This window comes from Arvicanthis niloticus, chromosome 28 (assembly GCF_011762505.2).
Source record: "Arvicanthis niloticus isolate mArvNil1 chromosome 28, mArvNil1.pat.X, whole genome shotgun sequence".
Lineage (NCBI taxonomy): Eukaryota > Metazoa > Chordata > Mammalia > Rodentia > Muridae > Arvicanthis > Arvicanthis niloticus.
This window is the reverse complement of record NC_133436.1, coordinates 3,523,397-3,550,813: the sequence shown is the minus strand read 5'-3', so window position 1 is coordinate 3,550,813 and position 27,417 is coordinate 3,523,397. Positions and strand designations below refer to the sequence as shown.

The following is a 27,417-nucleotide window of genomic DNA, read 5'->3' as shown; positions in this document are numbered from 1 at the left end:
ACTTGTCTCTCAGATAACCACATGCGTTTAATATTGTTTTGTTTCTAAAGGATGATAGACCCTGGATAAAGATCAGTTCTGTTTTTTTAATAACATTCTTTTTTTTAAAATTTTATTTATTTTATATATGTACATTGTTGCTGTCTTCAGACCCCAGAAGACAGAATTAAATCTTGTTACAGATGGTTTGTGAGCCACTATGTGGTTGCTGTAAATTGAACTCAGGTCCTTTGGAAGAGCAGTCAGTGCTCTTAACCACTGAGCCATCTCTCCAGCCCTAAAGAGCAGTTCTGTACTACTTTTTATCAAATACTAGCAACAACACAATTGCATCTCCACTAGTACCCTCCTTAGCACTCTGGTACCTTTAGGCAACATTTATTGAGCTCCTGTGTAGACAGATCACTGGATATGAAGATGACTATGACTGTCCCTGATGCCAGGTAATGAACTCAGTTCAATTTCAGTGCCTTTCCAGATCCACACTTTCTTTCAAGTGGGCTGCTTGTAAGAGCTGCCTTCATATCCAAGATGAGGAAACACATTGCTTTTGTTCTAAAGGTGGTGGGTTTGCTGGCAGGCCTGAGTACTAAAATAAGGTCTTTGTTGCCTCGGAGCTGTGTCACGATACCAGAGTGAATACTTTCCATTATGAGAAATATTCATGTATATTGATATGTTTTGGGTGGATAAGGACTATATTTGCATTAGGCACATTGTCAGTCAAGTGTGTGCCCTCATTATGGAAGACGGCGAGGTACTGGCAGTACTGGCAGGAGCTTTCTGAGTTGCCATGTGTTTACAGGATTACAGAAGAGTGGAAGCCAGGGTGCTGATTCTCTTGTGTGTTGGATTTGAATGTGCTCTTTAAACAGAGGGAGCCAGCTAGTGGGGTGGTAACTTATCAGGTTAACTCACTGTTAACACAAGTTGTCCTGCTTCGTGGTGCCTCACCTGTTAACCTGCTGTTTTCCTTAACAGTCTACACTGGTTTCTAAAACACTGACTGGGTCTTCTGTAGTCTTTTCCCCACAGCTCTGAATGCTGGTGGGTAAAATGTGCCAATTCTTCCTTTAAAGCATCTCACTGAAGCTCACCCTTTGCATCTCTTCTCCTCCTTCCCTCTCCCACCTGTTTTGCATGGTCTCTGTCCTGCTGATGCTGCCTTCACCTGGGTCCTGGCATGTCTCTTAATCCCAGGGAGAAGGAATCACTTTGCCTGCTACAGCTATCACACTTACGAAGGTAATGCTATGCTTATACTACTTTTATAACTGGGGCACTAACAGGACCTCCTAGGTGAACACTGTTGACTGAGCAGATACTGTATGTGTAAGAAGTGTAACATGCTGGCTTTCTAGTCATATCTATTTAGTGTTTCATGTCCAGAACCCAGATAATTTATTGGAAGGCCCTTCCCCACTTTTAATTGCTTATCTTTCCCAAGTTTCCTCTGGGAAGCGAATGCAGACTTGTAGCAGCAAGCAAAGGGGGCATTAAGTGCTCTTGGGCTGTGTTATGGCCTGTGTCCCTTTTCATACCTACAGAACAAGCTGAGCATTCCTCATCCCCAAATTTGAAATGTTTTAAGTGCTCATGTGAAGCCAGAAGGGAAAGTGGCTCATGTAATGGATGTAGTTTTCACCCAGGCACCTGAAATATGTTGGGTCAAGTTTCCTGTAAGGCTGTGTGATTAGCTGTACATTAGATGGTCATAGAGTTTATATTAAACATAGCTTCCACCCCACAATATGTAGTATATTAAATATATGTGAATATGTCACAATCTGAGGGAAAATTGCATTTTGAAACTTAGCTAGTGCTTTGTGTCTGCCATGAGTCTGATTATGGCTGGCCTATAGGACTTCAGATACCCTAATTTCCACTGGAGAGGCACTCAGGTGCTGTGCACAGTTGGCTATGTAGAGTGCTCTTTGGAGGTAGGGAACAGTTGGAATGGAAGTTGAAGGAACGTCTGTAACACTCCTGCTTGTGATCATGAGCTTCCAGTTCAGAGCTGGAGGTGGGTTGCCATGGGGAGAGAGGTCAGAGGCACCAAGCTCTTCTAGGCATTCTTACTTGCCATCCCCCTGTGCTTGGACTAGATGCTCTGTCACCCACTGGTCCTGTAGTCATTAGCTTCTCTGTACTCTATACAAGGTTGTCTCTGGCTTTCTGCTGTAGTGAAGTGGGAAGAAAGGAGAGACTGGGAATGCAGCCCTGTCTGTTGGTGTCACAATGTATAGTGTCCCTTTGTTAGCTGCAGAAGAGTAATAGTGTAAATACTGCTCCTAATAGACACGTCTTTCCTGTTCGTGTGGTTTTAACTCACGTGGTCACTTATTTTGATCCTTGATAATTTATTTGTGTAGTTTGTGTGACTGTTGCATTCTGCTTTCTCTGTTAATATAGCTGTTTGCTCTGTCTAGAACATGAATTATTAAAGAAGGCCAGTGTGGCCTAGCTACCAAGGAGCTTGCAGCCTATGGGGCCTAGTCAGTGAGAGTCTTTATAGTACAAGGCTCCTGTGCTCTGAATGTAGGGAAGGCACAGTTTGTGACCTGACTTCGACAGTCAAAACACAACAGTAAACCTCCCAGGAGGGGGCCGGGGGAGTCTATGTTCAGGAAAAGGTCACAAGCCTTGGTTTTGTTTTTGAGGCAGAGTCTTAATGTGTAGCTGGCTTCACATTTCTTTTCTTTCAAATTCAGACTCCAAAGTGCTGAAATTAATTGTGCACCACAATATTTAGCTTCTGTGATTTTGATGTCTCATTGAAATCCAGAGTTTATGAGAACAGTTGAGATTAAAATATTCCAACCTTAAAAGAAACAATACAGACAGTCCATTTTGGGAGGTCCATATAAGGCATTATGTCTCTGACATACCCTGGTCTCCTCTTACCTTCACCCAGTTGTTATAGACTTTGATAATTCAGAAATAGAAAATTTTATCAGTGGGATGCTATTTCGTGTACTCTAAAGTTAGATCAGATCTAAACTAGATATTCATGGGGTCTTTTGTTTTTAAGATTTCAGAATATATCACAGCTGAGAGACTTAACAGTCTTTGTGTATACACCAAAGCCCTCTAAACTTCTGAACTGTTCATAGCTAACATTTGATTCCAATGACTTAAGATTTGAATAAATGACTGAAAGTTACTTGGGCAGTCATGAAACAGACTGGGGAGATTTACTTTTTAAAGGAAACATTTGCAACTTAACACTGAATGTTGGGCTGTGGTGAAACCCTGGTGTATACTAACTGCTGTGTTCTGTGAGGTACACATGTTCTGTGAGGTCATATGTTAACTCCGAAAACGGGTCTTCTACCTCCTCTCCTCCAGCACCTTCCCCATCACAGAGAGTCAGGCTTATGGCAATTTCAATACACATTTTCTTTAAAGAGCACAAAGTTGGATGGGTTCAAAAGCTGAGTAGATCTGGAGGAGTTGGTGTATGGTGTGAACATCATCAAAACATGTATAAGATTCTAAAAGAACTAATTAAAAAATAAAAAGCAAAAAAATCCTTTTCTGTCTTTGACTCTAGTTCTTCTCAAGGGAGTTAAATATTTCGTTAGTATTTATTATCAGTGGTAGACATTGGAATCACATGTCCTAATTACTCTTAGGACTGTGGTTCAGGAGATCAGGGTGAGCTGGAGGGTTGCTCAGTTAAAAGCCGCATTCTGCCCCGCCAGCTCTGCTGTGCTGTGAAGTGTAAGGGTGTATGGCATGTCTGCCCTACAAAGGCGCTGCATTGGCGTAATGGCGTGCTCTTCCTCTGTGTTCTCAGTACAGTTCCGTCCTCAGAGTCAGTAGGGGTATTAAGGCAGCAGGCAGGAAAACTCGTGATTGGAAAGTGTTGGAATCAGTGACAGAATACATTCTATCCAAGCAGAAGCTGCTTGGCTTCTGTATCTGGTTAAGTTTTATTGGAACATCAACTCCATGGAAAGAAATCCTGAGGAGTAAAATCAGCTATCCTTAATAAGAAAACTTGTTTGTTTCAAGTATAAGAACATCAGACATGACAAACAGAACTCTGTGCCTTCTCTTCTCTCACACAGATGGCTCTGACTCCAGAGACAAGCCAAAGTTATACCGTCTTCAATTAAGTGTGACTGAAGTTGGGACAGAGAAGTTCGATGACAATTCTATCCAGGTACTTGATCATGCCTGCTGCCCAGGCCTTTACGGTAGTTCCTCCTATCAGTAATTAGTAAGCGCTCATCAAGCTGCAAGGCAATGAATGAAGGTGACAGACAGACCTGGGATTTGAATATGCCACTCATCCTCTCTGGCTCACGTTTCTCTTATTCAGTGTGGAGAGAACATGGCTTGTCTGTATCCAAAATGTACACGTGGAAACATGGACTGGTTGTGACATTCTTCTCTGATTAGAAAGTGAAGGTGCTGATAACAGTTTATAGGTCTGTTTTAGGATGGTGTTAATACAGTGGGAATGTTGCTAGCAGTGTATGTGTGCGTGTGTGTGTGTGTGTGTGTGTGTGTGTGTGTTCTGGGATTGGAAGTCAGGACCTCATACAAATTGCCAAGGACCATCACTACTGAAGTACTTCCCCAGGCCGTCATATGATTAGTAAAACAGAGTTACAATCTGTCACAGGCTTTAGATGTTAACAGCATCCAGCTTCCCTGACATGGTTTTACACTATTAGAGAGAAATCCACTTAAGAAAACAGAGAATTGAGGGCTTCTTAGACTGCATTCATCACAACAGAACTCTACACACTGTGTGCTTCATGATGGAACTCTTTTCCTTCTCTTCTTAGCTGTTTGGCCCCGGAATTCAGCCCCATCACTGTGATCTCACCAACATGGATGGAGTGGTCACTGTGACACCCAGAAGTATGGATGCAGAGACCTACGTGGATGGTCAGCGCATCTCAGAGACCACAATGCTGCAGAGTGGCATGAGACTGCAGTTTGGCACCTCGCATGTGTTTAAGTTTGTGGACCCCATCCAGGACCACATTCTTTCCAAGAGATCTGTGGATGGAGGCCTGATGGTCAAGGGCCCAAGACATAAACCTGGGTGAATGTGATAGATCAGCTTAAGGATTTTAGAGTGTTTTGGCTATGAAGTAATTTCAATTAGATGCAAATATCTTTATTTACAGTTTATTACATTATTTTCTAAGTTTCCCTGTCTATGTGTATGTCTGTTCTTTTTCTGGAGTTGAGAGGACATCTCACAGGAGTAGGTTCTTCCACTTGTGGGTTCTGTAGCTTAAACTCAGGTTGTCAGGCTGCCATTTTTCCATCCTTAAATTTTCAGTTTTAAAAGATCAAAGTGAAGAAGGTTCTGGAGATAAGGTTTAGTGCATAAAAACAGTTGCTGATCTTACAGAGGATCCTAGTTTGGTTCGCAGCACCTAAATCAGGAAGTTCATAACTGTCTGTTATGCCAGTTGTAAGGGTTCTGATGTGGGCATTATACACACACATGTTGCACATATATACATGCAGGCTAAGTACTCACCCTTTTAAAATAATTTTTTTTTTTTAAAGATCAAAGTGCATTTTATGAAATGGGAGTTTATCAAAAATTTGGATTGGTTTTGGAGCAAAAAAGTAGATTCTGACTTTATCTTTAAATTGGTTTTAAAGTTACTTATAAAGTTAATTTTTTTTTTTTTTTTTTTTTTTTTTTTTTTTTTTGGACCATCACCCTATGTAACTAATAGTATTTAAAAATCTTTTCCTTGGTATAGTTTCAGTCCTTCATATTCTTCTCCCTGAGAACCATGGTAATGCAAGGGGGAATCTGTTTAAGAATTTAGAGCATTTTAGCTCCACCTAGTGTTTTTCTCAGGTCTTGCCGTGTGGACTACTAATGAGCTTTCTTCTGGAGAAGAGTGACTTTTCCTTTAGTGATAATTTTGAAAACATATACTTTTAAGCTATTTTATAGGTTAGTAAAGTGTCTTTTGGAAAAATAGGTGCCATAGCTCTTCATGATATTTAAAACAAACTTCTAAGTCCACAGAAGTGTAAATTTCTGCCAAAGAGTATAAAAATAAGCCAAACCAACCTGTATACCGTGTTGGTGGACTCTGCATGGCCCTGACCCTAAACTCAACTGTGTAGTCCAGGCTGACCTCAGATTCACAGAGGTCCAGTTACTTCATGGACCACTGGTCACCTTCACAGATAGGACACTGAACAGCTTCTCACCTCGTTGTTTGTTTGCTTATTTATTTGTTTTTAATTTCTTGGTAATATAGGTACTTGGGTGTGTGTACCACATGTAGGCAGGAATCTGGCTCAGGTCCAGAGTGACTTTATACTGGCTGAGATGCTGTCATGGTATGACCTTTGGCTATAAGAATCATACCTTTCTCAGGATTCAGAACACAGTAATAACATATAGGCGTGCGATGGATAATGAGTGGATTATCACACAGCCCTCAAAACCCCAAAAGTACTTCCTTGTTTCAGTCTCTAGATGAAGCTTTGAAACTAAACCATGTAGTTCTTAGGTGTTAGAACAATCCAGAAATAGCCATAGCCTTGCTCTTGGTGGCTTATAGGCATCATAGGTTCCTTCTCCCCTTAGGTTGGGACCAGGGTATTGTATTTACTCTGTGCCAAAGAATATCGTTTGATTGCCTCAACTTTGTTCCTATTGAAAATGTGATTTTTGTTTGTACTATTTAAATTTTATTATTTTATGTGTATAAATGTTTTGCCTACGTGCATGTACAGCATGTGTGTGCTTGATGCCCACAGAAAGCCAGAAGACTGTATTAGATCTCCTGAATCTGGAGTTACAGATGGTTGTGATCTATCATGTGGGTGCTGGGAACCAAACTCAGCAGATGCTCTTAACCTTTGAGCCATCTCTCTAGTCTCAATATTTTGATTTTGTTGTTAACATGTAGTTTTAAAAATAGGACCATGAGAGTTTTTTGATGTATCTCCTAATAAGAAAAGTTCACATACTTACTGTCACTTTTTAAAAGTCTGTGTACCAAAGTAAATTAATTAATGATATTTGAATATTGCATTATTCATCTGTTCTTGCTGTGTTAAGAGTACTACCTTGTCAGTTGAAATTTACTTTTTATGTTTCTTTTTTGTCTCAATAGAGCTGTTCAAGAGACAACCTTTGATTTGGGAGGAGATATCCACAGTGGGACAGCACTGCCGGCAAGCAGGGTAGGTATTTACAGATGTGTGACCTGATCATCCTGTGGGTTGGATGTTCTAGGACACCCAAGAACAGAAGCTCCTTTAAAAAGACAACTTCACAGTGGCCTCTCTCTGCTGCATCCCACTCTGCTGTGTCTGTTCACACAGTGATGGATAAATGAAAGGTAGCTAGCTGTTCCTTTTGTCCTGTTGTGAGAACCTAGTACTTTCTCTTGCAATTGGAGTATGGGTGTTGCTTGTGCTCTGTATGTAACTAACGTCTGTGGCCAGATCATGCTGAGGATAATGGACTTTTGCTACTTTATTCCCTTGATACAAGTCCTAGATCTCCTCTGGGTACTTACCTCTGGCAGTCATTCTTTGCTCTTCTATAGACAGTCATTTCTCTCTTCATTTTGGTGATCTATTCCTGGATTACAGTCACTGTAAAACTTGTTGAGCTAAATTAGCAGTCCCTTCAATTACTGACAAATTGGCTTGAGTTTACTAGGGCAGTTGGTTTACTGGTCTTGTTACTGGTCTCTCATGTAAGTGTAGTGAGCTAGCAGGTGAATCAGAACACACCGTGGGTCTTCCCATCCTGCCTCTCTGTAGTTGAGTGGTGCACTGTAGGACCTTGAATTCACAGGTGTTTTCATGGGTTAGGCTCAGGGCTGGAGTAACACCATTTTCTCTGCCTTTTATTGATTGAAACAAGTCAGAGCCAGATTTAAAGGGAAGAGGTCTCCTTGAGCTGTGTTCTTGTTTTGTTGATATTTTTTTTTTTTTTTGAGACTATAATGCAACTAAGTCTGGAACATTCTTGTCAGTGTCAGGAAGACATGGGCTCTCTGGATTCAGCATCTTGTACTCATTCCTCCTGTTGCTGACCCCGGTCTGCTATCCCGGTTCTCAGCATAATTTGTTGAAGACATGGTTTGAGGTGGCTGGCTGTTCGTTCATATGTTTAGGTTTGTGGCATCCACCAGACTCCTTTGTTTTCCGTGTTCTTGTTATAAAAGTACAAAAATAACCACTATTTGAGACATCCCTTTCTACTTTCAGGCTCACTCTTTCTGTATCTCTGAGTCATGGCTTGGTGGCTCTTTCTAGATGGATTTTTAGTACTTCTTTCTTAGATATACTTCTGAGAATTGAAGAGCTAAGCTGTCAGTTCTAGAGCTCTGTCTCTTGTATTTATGCATGGTCCCTGGGAGACCTTGCCATGTCGCCTAAGATTACACCATGTGTTGTTGTCCAGGATCCTTATTGTAGGCCTTTGATGCTGGTCTCTCCAAACTGACATCCTCAGAGGCTCGACTGACTTTGTGTCATTTTTATGACAGAACATCTGACGGGAACTTCAAATTTAACATAGCAAATCAAGCCTGGTTTTTGTTTTTGTTCTTAAACTTAATTCTTCCTCATCATCTTTATTTTAGTAAGTTATACCACCAACCATGGCTTTGCCCCACTGAAGCTGACTTTGACTTCTTACCTTTGCACAACTCCTGCATGAGGACCATTTCTCTGGCTGTAAAGTGTCTCTATATGCCTCTGCCTTGCTCATTAGTGGTTTGTGAGCAACAGCTTCTCTCCTGTGCTCCTGATCAGCCCTTGCTGGTTGTCATTGCTCTCGAGTTTAGAGACATGCTTTTGGTTCTGGAGCTCTCCTGTCAAAGCTGCTCATATCTTCCCAACTCACAGACAGCTCTTGGTACTGTGGCCTCCATGCCTCCAGGAGTGTTATAAGTAGTGTCTGCTGTTTTCCTTTACACTCTTCTTCCTGAAGCTCTTTTTACCTTGTACTTGGTCTCATTTCTTGTTTTCATATGATTGGCCCCTTCTTGTCTTAGCCCGCACTCCAGACGGGGCTTGTTGTTGAGCATCATCCAGTCATACTACTCCATGTGAGACTTATGTAACTATTAATTAGTACTGTTGCTGTCTTTGCTTGCTAATTGATGATGTAGTCTGTGAGCTCTGGACATGGCGACCCTGCTTCTTCAATTACTTTCATGCCTTTATTGCTTTGAGTAGTGCCATGCTGCAACAGCATCTTGGCATGTATAAATAAGTAAAGACTGGAGAAGTCAAGCAGAATTTTTCTTATCACAATGTATACTCAACACAGAAGACTTGGTAAACAGAGGGAGAATGAAAATCTGTTATCCATAGTATATAGGTTAGCTTTTTCAATGCTGTTGGACCCTTTCTTTCCAGAGTGCTTGTGTCATAGGGAGGTGTGTGCCTGTGCTTCTGTATGCATTCACATGTTTCAACTGTATTAAGTTTTTATCTATGTACATTATACTGTTATTTGTGAGTATTTTTTTTTTTTTTGTTTTCTTAAGTCACTTAAGAACAATTCTTTAGTGGATAAGCACATAACCATGTCCTAATTTACATAAACATGTCCTAATTTGCTTTTTCGTTGCCATTACTCACATTTATAAGCTTATTTTTAAAAAGTTTTAAAACCTAAAAATTGTGCCATCTGTTGTTTAGTTTTGTGAATGTAACTCTGGGAAGTAAAATGACTAGTTTTTCAAAATCATTTTGTCTTTATATTTTGTTGATAAAGTTTATTCCTTGCCCTTTGAAAATCAACATGGTTGTGTTTTTCATGCTGTTGTGTTCAGTGCTGTGAGCTTCTGGGCAGGACCTTGGGCAACGTATCCTGAGTGTTTCTGAATTACTATCTGGTCTGTGTTCTCACCTGTGTAGCAACTGCACATCAGATTGCTGCCTGCAGTGCTAAGTATGAAGCTGATGGCTGGGGCATGAGGCGTTCTAACACACTCTGGCTTCCCTTGTCACAGAGCACCACTAGACTGGACAGTGACAGGGTGTCCTCTGCCTCCAGCACAGTTGAGCGAGGGATGGTAAAGCCGATGATCCGACTGGACCAGGAGCAGGATTATCGACGAAGAGAAAGCAGGTAACTCACATTGGCTAACTGTGAGAGAAGAGAGCAGTCCTGGAGGAGGCTGTGGGTAATAATCGTTGAGTTGACAGATTTAGCTGGAACCTCTACTGGGCTTTTATGACTATTTTTCTGTTCCTGAATTGAGGGAAAAAATGACTGTTGAGTAGGTGCATTCCTTACTTGCCACAGTATAGGTGTGCTGACAAAGGCATGTTGGGTCACACTGGCTCTTCTACGTGGGCTGCTTTATACACACACAGAGAAAGGATGTCTTTATAACACGTTAGTATGCCATTATTTTAATAGATTGTATTTATTTGTAAAGATGTAAAGACACAAATGATTTTGGAGAGACATAGTCACTATGCAGACCCCGTGGTATGTCTCCCTGTTGAGGCAAGTAGACGGTGGATTAGTTTCCTTATATTGTTGCTTCATTTCTTGTAACAGAGCTTCTCTGTTTTCTGTATTCCTTCATGCTTTCTAGTTTGTTACCTTAATCAATCAGGATTCCATTATCTGGTAATTGTTTTTACTGCTATAGCAGGCCCTGTCCTACATGCACACTGTTAGTGACACCTTTGTAGTCAGATGCTGAGTGAGTGTGTTGTTGGCAGGAGCTGAAGACACTGACCTGTCTCAGTGTTTTGAAGGAGGCATTCTTGTGTTCTTGTCAGAGATCCAGAACAGATGGTTGGCCGAAGCTAGGGACATGCCTAGGGTTAGATTGTCAACCCAAGAATTCGTATATTTTTACCATTGTCCAGCAGAAGGCGCTGTGTACAAGGTTATTAATAACTTCAGTCCAGTGAAATACGTACTTATCAGCAAATATCAGGGTACTTTTATTGTGTGACTGTTAGTGTAAGATTTTTTTGGCTGTGTGATTATTAGGTGTCATACACGTAGTTTTCTTTCTGTGTTTGCCCTTTTATGGGGTGTGTAGAGTAAATATGTTGTCCATCATAGTGGAGTGGTGATTTTCCTTTTTGGTTTGTTTGAGATGGGCTTCAGTACATAACCCTGGCTGTCCTTGCACATCAGTATGTCAGCCAGACCGGCACTGGACTCAAAGAGGTCCTCCTGCCTCTGCCTCCCGAGTGCTGGGGGTTAAAGACGGGCTTCCACGCTCAGCATGAGTTGGTGTTACAATGAGCACAGCCATGCATCTATATGGTGATGGAGAAGTGTGATTAAGAATCTAAGTCCAAAGAAGAGAGACATAACAAGTAAGCAAGTAAATATGCTCTTGCTATATCTAAGTAGCTGTGGCTGATTAAAAATTATTCCCTATAAGGATACTTTTTGATAGTATTTTTCAAGGTAAGCCTAGTGTGTTTTGCAAATAGTAAAAGTTCTTTTTACACTAAATATGTTGTTTGTTGATACTAAAGACAAGATGGAAACATAAACCTTTCTTCTAATTCCTACTACAGTTTTCACATTGACAATGCTTAATTAGCAATGCTTAATTTAAATGATGTACCATAAAATCTGAGTCATTTTAATAAATAGGCTTAAAATAAAAGTTTAGGTTAGTATAAGCATCCTTTAGAGTGATGGGAATGATTTTTCTTTTAATCATCAATAGTTTTTTCCCTTTTTCCAATTTTTATAAACTCTTTACTAAATTTGTTAAAAAGAATGAAACGAAGAGTTTACACGGTTTATCCAAGCTAACTCATTGGAAATGCTGGCCAAGCATGGTGGTGCACACACACGCACACACACACACACCTTTAATCCTAGAGGCAGGCACATCTCTGTGAGCCTAGGAGTTTGAGGCCAGCCTGGTCTATATTGTTACTTCCAGTCAGCTAGAGTTTTATGGTGAGACCCTGTCATAAAAAAGTATACTTAGTATAAGATCCATATTGAAATAATTGTGAATTTAAATCATATTGTTTTCTTAAATTCTTAAGATAAACTCAAATTGTTAAATTATAGACTGGAGTAAAGTTTGACTAATATAATATAATAGAAATAAATTACGATAAGAGTATGTGTTAATATTGTGGGATTTTTTAAGATTTATTTATTTGTGTGTGCATGTGCGTGGTTACTCAGCAGTTTCTCCAGTCCCTTGTATTGTTTTCTTTTTACTCATTTTCCCATGCTTGGCAGAGGTGAGACTGAGGAGAAGGGAACTATTTGCTACTGGGAAAGAATTATTTAGTTAGCTGGTTTGTAAATTATTAGAAATCTATGCCAAATGCTCCTCTTTTACTTCCAAACAACATTATACGGCTGTTTGTATTAACTTACTGTGAGGGGCCAGCGATCTTGTGTACTTGGATCTGGCAGTTTATCACCATCTGCCAGTGCTGAGTGGAAGGAGAGAGTATCAGAGACAGGGGTCCTCACTGTACGGCCATTAGCAGTAGTTCTGCTTCAGGAAATTGGCCTTGAAGACATTCCGTCTCCATTTAGGTCTGTCCTTAACTTAATGTTTCTAGTCTACTATGTCATTATAATTCACAGTGAATTTTGCAGGAAGGGAGAACACATGTTCCTCGGCTTATGTTGGGGGAGGGGTGTCAGTTTTCCAATTTTAAGAATTATTCTGAATTATCCTGTAAAGTTGGACTAAAGTAAAAAAAGATATTGAGATATTAATGAAGGTTACTTGTCTGTTTGTTTAGTAGTAGACTATCTTAGGATGACTATGGTCCTAATTACATCTCAAAAGGAAAGGGTATTTGAGGGGAACGTTAGGTAAGGAGAGCTACAATGGACTTATAATTATGTAGTCTACACAATTCTGCAAGGACTCAGTGGTAACTTTCAAATGTTTTCGGGCCATAGTCATGGCATGAGGTATATGCATCCTGTTGGGTGTACTTAGGCATTCGTACAGGTGTACAGCTGAGGGGGAGTTAGGCAGAGCATCCTCAGCACTGGGCTGTGAGCCATCTTCTGAAGACCTCTATCGCAGAACTAGAAATGTCCTTAGCCTTCTAATTCATTTGTTCCTGAGAACCTAGACGTGTACACACAGTAATATAGTACTTAGCTAACTCTTAGAAATGTTTCCAATTTTTAAAATTTTTTATAGTTCCTTATAGGCAAAGCAGTAGAAAGCACCTGGAATTTATGTGACCTTGAGGAAGACGAGCAGATAGAATGACCATTTTGTTGTTGTTATTATTGTTTTTAAAAGCATGCTTTATTGTGAGCTTTGAAAAAAAGAAATACTGTTTTATTTAAAGCAAAACCCAAGGGGCTAGAGGCATGTTTACCAATTAAGAGCACCTGTCTTGCTTGCATAGGATCCCAGTTGTCTGTGGGGTGGGATGCTCTCTCTCAGGACGCGCTCTCGTCCATCTGGAAATGCTCGGTCCCCAGCTCACTGTGGTCTCTCCCAGCAGTGTCTTTTCACTGTCACCCGAGCTAGACGGTTTAGATCCTTGTCTTTAACATGTCACCCTCATTAATAATCCAGACTCGTTATATCTGCACCGTAGCTACTTGAAGGAATCAACCCTCTGTCTGTTCATCTGAATGTTTGACTAGGTAGCTGAAGAGGCTTAGAGACTACTGCTGTGTCACACTTGGAAACTCCATGCAGGCACAAACTAGCTTAGAGGTGCACAGAGCAGTAAGGAGTGGTGCTAGCAGCTGGTGATCCCATCTTAAGGCAGGTTCAGTGATGTCAGGTTTTTTCTTTCAGGACTCAGGATGCTGCTGGGCCTGAACTGATACTGCCTGCCAGCATTGAATTCAGAGAAAGCTGTAAGTGATTTTAGATTCTACTATTAGTGGATGAGGTCTTGTTTCATTTTCTCCAGGTGATTTTCATACTTTATGTTCATTTTTCTTTTTTTACAGCTGAAGATTCTTTTTTATCTGCCATTATAAACTATACCAATAGCTCTACAGTTCATTTTAAACTGTCACCTACATATGTGTTATATATGGCATGCCGGTATGTATTGTCCAGCCAGCACAGGCCCGACATCAGTCCTACAGAGCGTACACATAAGGCCATTGCTGTTGTCAACAAGATGGTGAGCATGATGGAAGGGGTCATCCAGGTGAGTAGCGGCCCAGCAAGTGCTGGGAGGACGGTGGTCATCTGCTAGTTTCTGAGACACTTCTGGTCTGCTTACAAGCTTCGCCTATACAGCCTGGAGTGGTGGTGGTGGTGCTCCTCCTCCTCCTCCTCCTCTTCCTCCTCTTCCTCCTCTTCCTCCTCCTCTTCCTCCTCTTCCTCCTCTTCCTCCTTCTTCTTCTTTCTTCCTCCTCCTCCTCCTTCTCTTCCTCCTCCTCCTTCTTCTTTTTTTTAAATAAAATGCATAGCCTTTAAAGTTGAAAGAAATAAGAACTTGTTTTTAAAAAAATTTCTTCTTTGTTAATTGTAGAGTAAATGATGATAAACTGTGTATGTTGTAACTCAACAATCATGAAAAATACCCTGAAATTATAGTACATGTGAGACAGTGCTTAGAGGGTGGTCAGTTTTCTTTAAATTATTGAAATGAAATTCACACAGTGTGCATTCTGGTGTGTGCAGCTCTACCCTGATAGTGTTTCTCCAGTGCAGCAAGGATAGCCATCTACCCTTCCCACAGGCCCTGGTGTAATGAGCCTGTGGTGTTGGGTACATTTGCATGTATGTATTCTTGACGGTGTGTCTGTAGGGTTCATGAACTAGAAGGTAAACTTCTCATTAAGATGGAATTCTCTCACCCTGGTAAGAATTCTCTTAACTTGTCAGTCTACAGTTTGATAAACTTGATGCAGCTGTTTTCTGTATTTGCAGGTAATTTGAGGATTTAATTGTAAAAGTTATTATAAGTAAATTTAAAGACTTTAAAAAGTTTTCTTAACTCAGCTAAGAAACTAAAAATGCAATGTTAAATACTTTTGTTAAATGGTTTGGTGATTTAAAAAAAATTTTTGGCAGTATAATTTGAGGGTAACTGAGATGATCTCTTAATACTTTCTGAGTTATTTTTAAAAGCCAAAAGTTTTCCACAAACATTTCTTTCACATTTGCGTGATCAGCACAGTAGGTTTGATGAGCCTATTTAGGCTAAAGAACAGATAAAAAGAGAGACCGTTTATCTGCATTCTTTGTTATTCTTTTATCATCATTTTATATATAAACAAATGTAAGTGTCCTTTCTTAGTTGTCATCCAAAGTCATTGTCTGGCTCTTGCCATGTGTGAACTTGAAGCCTGTGTCATTCAGACTGTGATACTTCCATCACCACACTGTCTTTGAGAACTTATCCTCGGTGTCTGCTAGTGAGAACTTTGACTTCTAGCTGGAAAAGGCTTTTAAACTTGAGAGTAGATTCAGTGTAACATTGGATCACTCATTGGTGATGGAAAAGAATGAGAATCTACTGCCAAAACCAACATTCCCTTTAGTGTAGGTACAGATGAGTTCTTTATGCACTTTAGAAATTGTCAGCTTTTGTTTTGATTGTTTCTCTCAGTGTCTCCATTTTCATCCTCATAGTTAGTCCAGGGGAGTGGACTCTTTCACCCTCATGTAGTAAGCTCACAGTATCATTTTAAAGTGTTTAGAAATCCTTCCTTTGCGTTATCTTTTAAAGAGATCAGTATGTTCATTTGTGTTTTATTATGACATCATCTTTATAAACTGTAAAATCGTGCTGATGTTAAGAACATGAACCTAACCCTCTGTGTCAGATACCTTGGGTATAACTAAGTGTCGTGCTCATGTCGTACCTTCATGTTAGTGTTTTGATTTTTTTAAATTATCATGATTGTTTACAAGTTTCTTTCTCTCGTTCTGCTTGATTTCCCCTCGTCTGTTTTTCTCCAGGAAGTAGACCAGGTTGATCAGGTAGGACATACTGCTGGGAACTGATCCTAGCTATGTTGGCTTAGCTGAGTTTCTCATGCTGCTTCCATTACAAATATGAGCCTACAAAAACTGGACTGAGCAGTTCATAACCCTCATTCAGCAACTGAAACATGCAACACTAAAATCCTTTTTGACTGCGCAACTTTTATCAGCATTTCATAATTTCTGCTTAATGCACTTCAGTGTGGATATGAAATGACAAAAGTTCTGTTTCTTCTCTATTATTTATCCTTGGTTCCTATTCTTTGGATCTCATCTAAGGTTGCCTGGCCTGCAAATGTGGTCGGGAGAGGACGTGATAGATCAGTACTTGATACTGAGTTGCATGGTGTCCAAGCCAAGTGACTACAAGTATCAGGGTGGCTGTGGGTAACCATGGATACCTGTGTGTATGCTACACAGATTACCAGATAATGCATAATCTACAATTTGGTTTGGTAATACGCAGTATCTCCATTCTCTACTGACTCTGCAAATTCCATCTAATTAGACCAGTATGTCTGTGTATATAAATCCTCAGACACTGCATTGGTTTTTTGCTTCCCATTGCTCTGCATGTACCTAAATTTCTTTGCAAGTATCTGGTATCTGTGGTAACTACCTGGTGGAGATGGGAAGGTACTGGTCTATCTTCAGCTTCTCAGAAGCATTCCTGTTTATTTGTAATTTTCTTACTGTCTTACATTGTTTATGAAAATGTTTTCTGTCCACAGAAACAGAAGAATATTGCAGGAGCGCTTGCCTTCTGGATGGCAAATGCATCTGAGCTTCTCAACTTCATCAAGCAGGACCGGGACCTTAGTCGGATTACGCTGGATGCCCAGGATGTTCTAGCACACTTGGTTCAGATGGCATTTAAGTAAGAAGTACATTCTGGAAAGAGTAAATTTATATGATCATGTTCTGTTTTCAAAGCCAGTGTTAAAGACTTTACTTGCCCTAATTGAAGACGCTTGCTTGCCAAGAAGCACAGGAGACTGTGTTGCCTTGAGAGCAGTGTGCTCTGGAACAACTGCAGTGTTGTGAGTGTTCCAGAATGTGATTTTTGTCATTTTTAATGGAAAGTGTTCTTAAAGAATGCAGATTGTCTGAAATGGTAAAAGATCTAACACTGTCTGTGCAACCTGCTCAGGTGATTAAAAATGTTTATCTATTTTCAGGTACTTGGTTCATTGCCTTCAGTCAGAACTTAATAACTACATGCCAGCCTTTCTGGATGATCCCGAGGAGAACAGTCTGCAAAGACCAAAAATAGGTTAGGGTCTTGTGTGCCTCCCCTAACATTTAACTTGGATCTATTTTTAAGTCTTTATTTTAAATGTATATATGGCTGGGTGGTGGTGGTACATGCCTTTAATCCCAGCACTTGGGAGGCAGAGGCAGACAGATTTCTGAGTTCAAGGCCAGCCTGGTCTACAGAGTGAGTCCAGGACAGCCAGGGCTACACAGAGAAACCCTGTCTCCAAAAAAAAAAAAAAAAAAAAAAAAAAAATATGTATATATGTATGTTCTGATTGCATTTATGTCTGTATACCATATATAGCCACAGAGGGCAGAAAAAGGTGTCAGATCACATGGGACTGGAATTAAAGACTGTTGTGAACCACCATGTGGGTGCTGGGAATTGAACTTGGGCCCTCGGAAAGAGCAGCCAGTGTTCTTAATCACTGAGCCATCTCTCCAGTTCCTAGTTTTATTAATCTTTTGGTACCACTGACCTCTGTCTGGGTTATAGGCCCAGCAAGCTTCTGCTTTACCACTCTCCTAAGGGCCTATATTTTAATTTTTTTTTTTTTTTACGTATATGAGTTTTGACTACTTGTACGTGTGTGTCTAGTATCAAACAGGGGCCAGAAAAGGTCATGGAATTTCCTGGAACTAGAATTATACATAGATGGCTCTTATGGCATGGAGGGTGTTAGGAACTGAACCTGGGTCTGCAAGTGCAGCACTTTTCAAGACACCTCTCCAGCCCTAAATTTATCTCAATGTTCAGTATTTTGTAAGGAATATCTTTTTTTTTTTTTTTTAAAAAGATTTATTTTTGTGTTATGTGTTTGTGTGAGTATATGTTGTTGGTACCCAGTGAGGCCAGAAGAGGGCATCAGAGTCTGTAGAGTTGGAGTATAAGCAGCTGGGAAGAACAGTGGTGTGGTGCTGCAGCAAGTGCTCTTAGCTGTGAAACGTCCTTCCTGCCTCAGAGTTGTTTCCTAAATGAGTGCCTTATTGTATCTTTGAGATGACTTCCAAGGAGCTGTCTGTCAGACTTAGGAGTAATTTTCACTTTTGCTTTATTGTGTTGGTAATACTGCTTAAGCCTTTTAGGTGAATTTATCTGAATAGTGGTTAGAAATTGTATATGTTTATGACCACGCCCCTGCTTTCTGTTTGATTTTGGTATTTGTAACTGGTTTGACACATTTGTTAATTGCTATAGCTACCTTTGTTTAAAGTTGGTATGACTCAGAAGGTTCTGCAGTGACATGTGGCCCCTGTCGTTTTGTTCATGTCCTGCACAGATGATGTGCTGCACACACTCACAGGAGCCATGTCCTTGTTGCGACGCTGCAGAGTCAATGCTGCCCTGACCATCCAGCTGTTCTCTCAGCTTTTCCACTTCATCAATATGTGGCTGTTCAACAGACTGGTGACTGACCCAGATTCAGGCCTGTGTTCCCACTACTGGGGTGCAATTATCCGCCAGCAGCTGGGGCATATTGAAGCTTGGGCAGAGAAGCAGGGGCTAGAGCTGGCAGCTGACTGTCACTTGAGCAGGATCGTGCAGGTGTGGACAATGGTTGTGCTCCATTCTCCTTGCTTCCCCCTCTTCCTTGCCAGTACATTTTGTGGTGAATTTTAGATTCATATGATGAGTGAGAACTTGGGGTGATAGAGCCTCAGTGTTTTTTTCATATGCATACAGTCAAGCAGTGCTGTGGTAGGTAGCCTCTGGGCTGCTGTACCAAGCCAGCTGAAACTAAATGTCTCAGCAGAGGTTTATTGTCTCCCCCTTCTGGGATCCAGAGGTTGAAATCAAGGTGCTGGCCTCTGAGGGACTGGAATATAAATTGGTTCTTCCAGCCCCTGGCGGTTTATACCCAACTTAGGCATTCTTTGGCCAGTCTTTGCCACAGACTTAATGTGACATTCTTCAGTAAATGTCTATCCAAGTGCCTGGTTTGTACAGGAGCATCAGTAAAACTGGCCTCCTTTTAACCAGTTGTATGCACAAGACCCCTCTGTAGTACTCCGCCATCAGAATGTCAAGGACATAGTTCATTCTATAATGAGGTGTGTAAGCAGTAGGACAGAAATGTCACTGACAAGTTCTTTTTTATGACACCAGCAAAATAGGTTTTACTAAAGGATAAATGATGGTTTTAAAATGGACAGTAGTTAACTCTTTAGATGCTAAGTCATAGCCTACTATTTTAACAATTCTCAGGGAAAACTTTAGATACCAAAGTGTAGGAACTGGTTTTTATAATTAATTACATGAATTATAATGTAGCCTCAAAATTTATAGCAATTTAAAGCATTTATTCTGTTTTATGCCTTCATCTCCTCTAAAGATACTTAGTAACCCAAGAAGCTGTCTAGCTTGAAAATCAAGAATTCATATTAGCAAAACTATCAGATTCCTATAAATAATCATCTGGATTGCTGTATTCAGACTTTAAAAGAGACTGCTTAAAGGACTCTATAAACATTGATAATTGAATCAAATTATATTAAAAATGTAAAAACTAAAGTAAAACCCAACAGTCTGTTTAAAAGCTACAGAAGTATGTTTGTAGTTTACTATATGTAGCTAAATGTTAATGCTTCTTTAAAATCAGCTTGCATTTCAAAACCAAATTAGCAAGTTACTGGCTTTACAGTGGTTACAAATGGATTTTTATTTGTTGTTGTTGTTTTGTGGTGCTGGAGATTTGAACCTAGGGCTTCACACATGATACTCAATTGTGAGGTCTTTTATAAGCTACACTTTTGACTTTTCAAAGAATGTCTTTCAAAGAAAAAAATCTTACTGCATGATGTTTGTTCTTTTAAATAGGCTACTACATTGCTTACGATGGATAAGTATGTACCTGATGACATTCCAAACATAAACAGCACCTGCTTTAAGTTAAATTCTCTGCAGCTTCAAGCCTTGTTACAAAATTACCACTGTGCACCCGATGAGCCTTTTATTCCTTCGGTATGTGAGTATTTATTGCACCACAAAGTGTGGGCGTGTCTGCACAGGAGAATTGGGATAAGGGCGGGAAGAAAAGGAAAGCATGCTCACTAATGTGTCAGTGAGTTAGCGCACCTGAAACTATCTCGTGAGGTCATTTTACTTTGAAGCTTTAGCTGTTCAGTGCAAAGACTAGAGACTATATACACATTTTAGGAAATGATATGATTCAGATCGTTGCCCTTGGCAAGTCTTTGAAAGGACTACAGGGGGTGAGTTGAATCTCATACCACCATACCTGAGTAACAGAGAGCCAGAGCTGCTACTGAAGCTACAAGGATACTCTTTATATGCCATATGCACACGCCTGCCCTCAGGAGCAGCATGAAGTTCACTAGATAGCAGCCTTCTCAACTTCGTGCATCAGTGTCTGATTGGTAACAACCAAAGTCTCATCCAAAGAAAGTCTGGAACTGTGGGAATTCTGATTTCCCTCTGTAATAAGGACTTGAGGATGAGAAACCTGGTTTTGTGTGTGTGTGTGTACAGACAGAGACAGAGAGAGTACTGTGCTGCAGATACTACCATCTTAAGTCAATACCTGAAAGGTAGTTTGAAAGAGGAAAGATTTGGACTCAGGGTTTCTGAGTTTCAGTCCGTGATCAACTGGTTGCATGCTTGTGGGTTGTAGCAAGGCAGAGAACATCATTGCAAAAGAGATGCTGTAGAGGAGAGTTGCTTTCTTCCTGTAGCCAGGGAACAGAAATTGCAGTAGTATGTCCTTTGGTCATGACATAGTGTTGCCATCTTCAAGTTAGAGCAACTGACAAATCATACTAGGACTTCAGGACACAGGTTGAACTCACTCATTCTGTAGTGGGATGGGGGAGGACTCAAAGGACTTCTTTTTCTGAAGAATGTCTAAGCAGATAGCATGGCGGGTGGGATAGCTTTTTTGCTGGGATAGCTGCCTGTAAGTTGCCCATGTTCCTCTAAGTAATCCCTTTTTAATTATTTACCGTGTCAGACTTGGGTAGAATCATTTTTTTTTTTTTGACCAGTTCTTACCTTCTCTATACAGAGATAGTATATATGGACTCCTGGGAGGTTGGGGGAGGATTATTCAAAGATAGGAAGGGGCCATGGCAAAATAAAAATCTTTAAAGATAGACACCCCTTCCCCGTGACCTTTTTCTAATTAGACCCAGTTTTCCCTAGTTCCACCACTTTGCAATAACCTATTCAAAGTTTGAATTCCCCAACTATTAATCCATTGATGAAGACAAGAAACCTTTGGATCTAATCATTGCTTCAAAGCCTCACCATTAAGCATAAGATAGCAAGCGCTTCTGTCAATTCCACACCATAACATCTACCAGCTGTGTTGAGAAGATTATGCTAGTTGGTGGACAAATGAAGCTCATACTGAGTTTCAGTGATGAGGCAGGTACAGAATAGCCAAACACTGGAAATCACCCCATCAGCAGTACATTGCACCAGATAGTCCTGTTACAGTGATGAGAAGGAATTGTGGTTGTCATGACAACGTGATTGAGTGTTCCGATGCACTTGTTGCAGAAGAAGCCATATGCAAAGTATTTACAGTGGCATTTAGTGGCTAATTTCAACGGTAGACAAAACTCCTTGTGACATAAATAAACCTAGGCTTTTGTTCTCTATGTGGGAAAGAAAAACAGGGCTAGAGCCCAGGGCTGCCTCCATGGGGCTGCTTTGCTCCCCAGTTAGAAGTCGGGGGAAGTGTGCTGGGGTCTTCATGTTAGTGAGCCTCAGAGTGAAGAGCTTTGAACAGTTGCTTTCTTTCTTGCCAGCCCAGACCCCCTCACTTCCCAATGCGTGCATATGTGTGTGTTAGTAGCATATCTTGTGATGTAAATCATCCACAGACTCCCAGCTTAGCAGTTCTTCTACTGATAGACTTCCAAGCTAGGTATTTTACCTGTGGTTTTGTTTTTTGTTATTTTCTCATATTCATTTTGTGAGGTTTTTTTTTTGTGTGGTATTGTATGTTCTATAAAAATAATTATTTACAATTAATAACAATGAGTTAAAGAATTGTACAAGTCAGCTGCTTTGGATAAAAGAATATCAGGTATTAAACTGTTTTAAAGCCTTCCATTCTGCCTTTAAGTGGTGTGTGTCTGGCGTGCCGGCACTTTGGGAAGGTAGCTCTACACATCGCTCCCCTGACGTCATGGCTCTGAGATTCCCATCAGTGAGCATCTCTTGATGAGTCCACATTTGTTCTCTGCAGGATCTCATAGAAAATGTTGTGGCTGTTGCTGAGAACACGGCTGATGAGCTTGCGCGCAGCGATGGCAGAGACGTGCAGTTGGAGGAGGACCCTGACCTACAACTGCCTTTTCTTTTGCCAGAAGATGGCTATTCCTGTGATGTTGTCAGAAACATTCCAAATGGTTTACAAGAATTTTTAGACCCTCTGTGCCAGAGAGGTAAATCCACTTATCTCACCTCATTTGGGGCTCCAGCTTGGTTCAAGTGTGCTTTGCACTGGCTCTCTGAATAATAGGCATGTGGAATTGGGCCAGGTCTCCTGAGGAAGCTGTGTTCCTATGACTCAAGATGAGTTTCACTGAGATGAAAGATCTTGCATGTCCAGGCACGACCCCATGTGGGCGTGTTGTCTCCCTTGAATGAGCACCTGCTCTCTTCCCACATGGTGCCATAACAAAGCATCTTTGACCGCACCTTTCTCCTGGTGTGGAAAGCAGCACAGACTCCCTGGGTTCTGAGGCATCCAGCCCACTGCCAGCCAGCTGGACTGTCATAGGCAGGCCACCCCTTGCCTTAGTTCCTTCCTTATAAATCAGTCCAAGAGGTCAGAGAATTGGACAGGTTGCCTTTAGGGGGAGGGCTCTGTAGATTCTGAGGCTACCACACCATCCAGACTTGTCTCTCTAGCTTTTCCCTGACTGCCTCTGTGACCTTTCATAGACTGTTTCGGGGGTGTATATCATTTAAAAAAAAAAAAAAAAAAAAAAAAACCACTGTTTTTCTTTAAAGCATAGCTTTTGAAACAAACCAAATTTTAATTGTACTCTGCTGCATTTTTTATGATGTGGAGAATAACATATGAATAGGAAAATGGACCCAAAGTACAGGAGCTCAATTAAATAACAAATAGTAAGGCCAGTAAAGGTGCTGTGGCCACAGACAAATACAGTGAGTGTGATTGTTTAACTTTAGTGACTATTCACTCACTACAATAAGTATGTTTTATATCTTCAAAAGTATAGTGGAAAAAAGACCATTCCACTGAAAGGCTGTCTCTTAAAATCCATGAGTTGTGTTGCAGGCAAAGCAGTTTGTACTTCAGTCTTTGTAGCAGGTCTACTGTCTACTGTTCTCGGACACAAAGTCCAAGGTCAGGGAAGCAGAGGTGAGGTCATTTAGAAACATGTGAAGTTTGAAGGAATGTGAATAGGTTTAGACCTGAAGGGCCCTCATTCATGGTGCAGGTAAACCTGTGGCCAAAGGGTGAGGATGTAGCCAGGTTTAAATAGTAGGTATGCCTCTCTAATGGAAGAACTCAAGCCCATGGAAGGCCCCTGTTCACAGAATGGGGAAAGAATAAAGCTATTTGACTGCTTGCTATGGAGTTGCTTAAAGGTGTCTTTTCATGTGCATGTTTCAGGAGATCAGGTTGAAACAATGGCCTTCAAGCTAGGCACAATTCCCCTATTGTCTCCTCACCCTGGCGTCACAGTGTTGGGCTACTGGAGCTTAGGTTTGGCTGGGCTTCCTCACTCCTGCCTGTACTCACTGAAGCATGTTTGATGCTGAATGCTCAGAAAGGCTTTTAATTAATATCTTATAAATAAGTAAGCCAGGAGACTATAGGCTGCTATGACTTTGGAAGTGGACATAATTTGTAGTATGCCAGTTTTGTCATGTGTGCCATAGGTATTGCCAGCATGGAAACAGTGAGCACTTAACCTGATGAAGTGCTTCCTTCATACTTTCCCTAGGCTCACTTGGATAAGTAATCTTAGGCCATGTGATACTTGATTCTGGTCTTGGCATCCTTACATTGTTTCATACATGTTGGATGTTTATAGCTCATACAGCCCAGCACACAGGTGCCTTTAAAGGTATTAAGTAGGCTGAGTGTTACGACATCAGTATTTGTTAATTCTTCACACTCTTTCTTTGTAAGCTGATTAAAAGACTACTGTGTACTGTCAATATTCCTCCACCCCCAGTACAAAGCAGTTCTGTCAAAGACTATAAAACCAGCCCAGACTAATGCCTGGGTTGTGATGAGTACCTCAAACTATGACAGATCAGTTCCCATCAGCAGTATAGTGCAGAGCTTGTCATGGAAATCTGACATTTGAAAGCATAGAACATTGTTTACAACTGTTGAAATTCAAATTTTTAATAGAATTATAATTCTTTAAAACATGAAGAAAGCAAATTCTGATTAAATATCAATGAAACTGGATTGAAACATTTTTTAAAGTGAAATTATATGTTTTTTTGCTTTAACTGATGTTCTTTATTCCTTTCCCAAATATATGTCTGATGACAGCAATCCACATTATACTACATTGGTAAAGTGCTTGACCAGGGAAGCCTCCCTAGGGTGGCTGCACTCAGACATCAGTCATGTCCACAGGAGTGTGATCTGAGCCACACTGGCTATTCAGGACAAGATAGCAGCAGCCCTATAGCATAATCACAATTCTGGAAAAGCTTGTGTAATATGGGTTTGTCAAAAAAGAACCCGAGGAATATAAAATAAACCTTGACTAAGTGAAGGTGACACGGCTTTGAATATGAGTCCTAGTTCTTTAAGTATGTCCTTAATAAGGCATCATAAATACTTTGGTGGGACTATCAGGGGTCCAGCTGAGGGTCTTGCACATTCTAGATAAAAATGCTCTACGCTTAGCTATAACAGAGAACTAAGGCAGGAGGATCATGAGTTTGCAGCCAGTCTAGGCTAGTTCTGTCTCAGAAAACAACAGACAGAACTCTTCTTTAAGAATTATTTGTTAATAATTTAAACACATATGAACTTAGAAAAAATTGGACAGAATGTTGTGAGAATGGACCCTCCCAACCCCAGGAAGTACATTTTGAATGGTTTGTAATGTGAGAATTTAACCCAGCATGGCATAGTAAACCTATGGCCTGATGAGTCATTTAATACAGCATGGTGTAGAAGATAAATAACCTGGGTCTGCCATTCTCTGGTTCTCTGTGCCTGTCTTTGCTGAACAAATACGTGTGTGGTTATTATTGATGGTTTTCCTTTAGGGTGGAATGTATAGTTCGCAAAACGTAGTTACAGAACAACTCACTAATTTTCATAGTAAAAGAAAAGTAGTTCTTTGTGGTTCACAGGAAAGGAAACCCAACAACTTTTTGTTATTGCTTAAATCCTGATGAATCAAAACAGGTTCATGGTTTTAAACAGTTTTCAGAGGAAATTAAGGCATAGAATGTGAAAGATAAGAATGTTCACGAAGGTATTAAACCTTCAAATGAAGTGGTGTCATATCCCTGTAAATTCTAGCAGTTGAGAAACTGAGGCAGAAGCATAGTTCTGACAATCCTCAGATAGATAATGAGACCTTGTCATAAAATACCCACCCGGTTCCAAATATAAATCAGTACACTGTCTTGTTTGTCTTGTTGAAAACTGGGTGGGATCAGGTGTTCCTTACCCATTTTCTAATCACTTTTTCCTCTTAGGGTTTTGTAGGTTGGTTCCTCATACACGTTCACCAGGTACCTGGACAATATATTTCGAAGGAGCAGATTATGAAAGTCACCTAATGCGTGAGAACACAGAACTGGCAAGTATTTGAGGTTTGGATGGATTAGAGCATCAGATGTGTTTCTAATGAGTTAGAGATGCGATATAATTAATCCTCTGCTTACACTGAATGTTACAATGGACATTTAACATGATTTTCGTATACCAGATTGATTCAAACATTTTAAAACCTTGATTTGTGAGAATACATGTTTGCTTCATGAGTCAGGTCTATACAGTTGTGTTGTAATAAATTTTTTTTTTTTTTTTTAAAGAAGAGTATTTTTACTCACAATTATGGCAGCCTGTATATATTTGAAACATATAGTAACTTTGAAAGATGTTATTAGAAAACTGTTTTTCAGTTGCAAAAATAATTTATTCTTTTTTACTCATTTCTGCCTTATCTTAAATGTATGCCATAATTCACTATTTTGAAATAGTAAGGAGTTTCATCCATCTTAAGAAAAATTATACTTTGCTTCAAATACAGTTTCAAAATGGATACTTTTTTATATATTAAATCCAGAGTAGTAATTGTGGATTCATGCATACTTTAGATTTTAGCTGTCTCCAAAAATTGAGTTGGTTGTTGTCATTATACCAAATAAATGGCTCATAACTAACAGTGACCATTCCTTTTTCTTGACTTCCTATGTTTATCTTTGGTCAAATTTAAAGTAGCAACAACAACAGCTGACGACCAGATCTTAACAGGAAGACAAGGACTTCTTGGGCTTATTGGTTGCTCATCGTTCAGATCTGTTCTCTCAGAGTCCTCAGGAGATAGATTTCAAGTGTTGGTTTATATAAACCAGCAGTCTCCTTGTCACATGACTGTTTTCTCCTGGTCCCTCATGGGCTGTACCTTTAGTTGCCTTTGTTTAAACACCACCTTCTGTAACATGTATTTTAGGAGTTATGTTTTCATCAGCGCATACTCAGTGTTCATTTTGCTTTTCAACTGTGTTCACATTTTGGTTTAAAGTCTGGCATGAGTGTAACATGTGACTTAAATAATGTTTTTCTTTAAAAAAAACAAAAAACAAAAAACAAAAAACCCAACTACCAGGCTTCCTTTGACTGTGTCTAAGCTTTGGCTGCTCTGTGGTTGCAGCGCTCTCAGTCTCTGTACTAAGTGCCCAGCTCAGGGTGCACTTCTTGGCAGAGTGCTGGGAATACTTGTCACACACATCCTAGAGTTCCTTTATGGTCATCATTTAAATAAAATGACTCTCAATTTCCCAAGAGACAAAGATATTAGTTCATCTCTGTTACAGCCATTTTCTGGTATCTTCCCAGACAGTGTGAAATAATTCTAAACTTTTTTCAGAACAAAACAAAAGATTAACTGTTTATTTTAAAAGATCATAAAGGTAAAACTTGGATTTTGTTTTTATAGTTGTGTTTTCATATATTAAATTCTTAACATTTAAATGGGATTTGTAATGAAGACTTACCTTCTAGACTATAGCCAAACAATTCAGTATTTTATTTACCAAATG

The 27,417-nt window shown here is 40.1% G+C and overlaps 1 protein-coding gene across 21 annotated transcripts in view; it reads left to right on the top strand.

Moving 5' to 3' along the window:
• The window catches only part of Afdn (afadin, adherens junction formation factor), a 123,777-nt gene that overhangs the window by 57,790 nt on the left and 38,570 nt on the right, over window positions 1–27,417 (top strand). For 11 of the 21 annotated variants that reach the window (XR_013107942.1, XR_013107943.1, XM_076926580.1 and 8 more), the window contains exons 9-22: window positions 1,201–1,245; window positions 4,074–4,168; window positions 4,800–5,062; window positions 7,119–7,188; window positions 9,984–10,102; window positions 13,761–13,822; window positions 13,919–14,124; window positions 15,888–15,908; window positions 16,643–16,788; window positions 17,090–17,184; window positions 18,449–18,714; window positions 19,987–20,130; window positions 22,382–22,580; window positions 25,849–25,952. Coding sequence is in view for 19 of the 21 variants with exons in the window: in XM_076926580.1 (XP_076782695.1) it covers window positions 1,201–1,245; window positions 4,074–4,168; window positions 4,800–5,062; window positions 7,119–7,188; window positions 9,984–10,102; window positions 13,761–13,822; window positions 13,919–14,124; window positions 15,888–15,908; window positions 16,643–16,788; window positions 17,090–17,184; window positions 18,449–18,714; window positions 19,987–20,130; window positions 22,382–22,580; window positions 25,849–25,952 (1,835 nt within the window). In the remaining 2 variants the exon portion in view is untranslated. The remainder of the gene's footprint in view (window positions 1–1,200; window positions 1,246–4,073; window positions 4,169–4,799; window positions 5,063–7,118; window positions 7,189–9,983; window positions 10,103–13,760; window positions 13,823–13,918; window positions 14,125–15,887; window positions 15,909–16,642; window positions 16,789–17,089; window positions 17,185–18,448; window positions 18,715–19,986; window positions 20,131–22,381; window positions 22,581–25,848; window positions 25,953–27,417) is intronic. The other 10 variants (XM_076926581.1, XM_076926591.1, XM_076926590.1 and 7 more) reach the window with 3 other exon arrangements.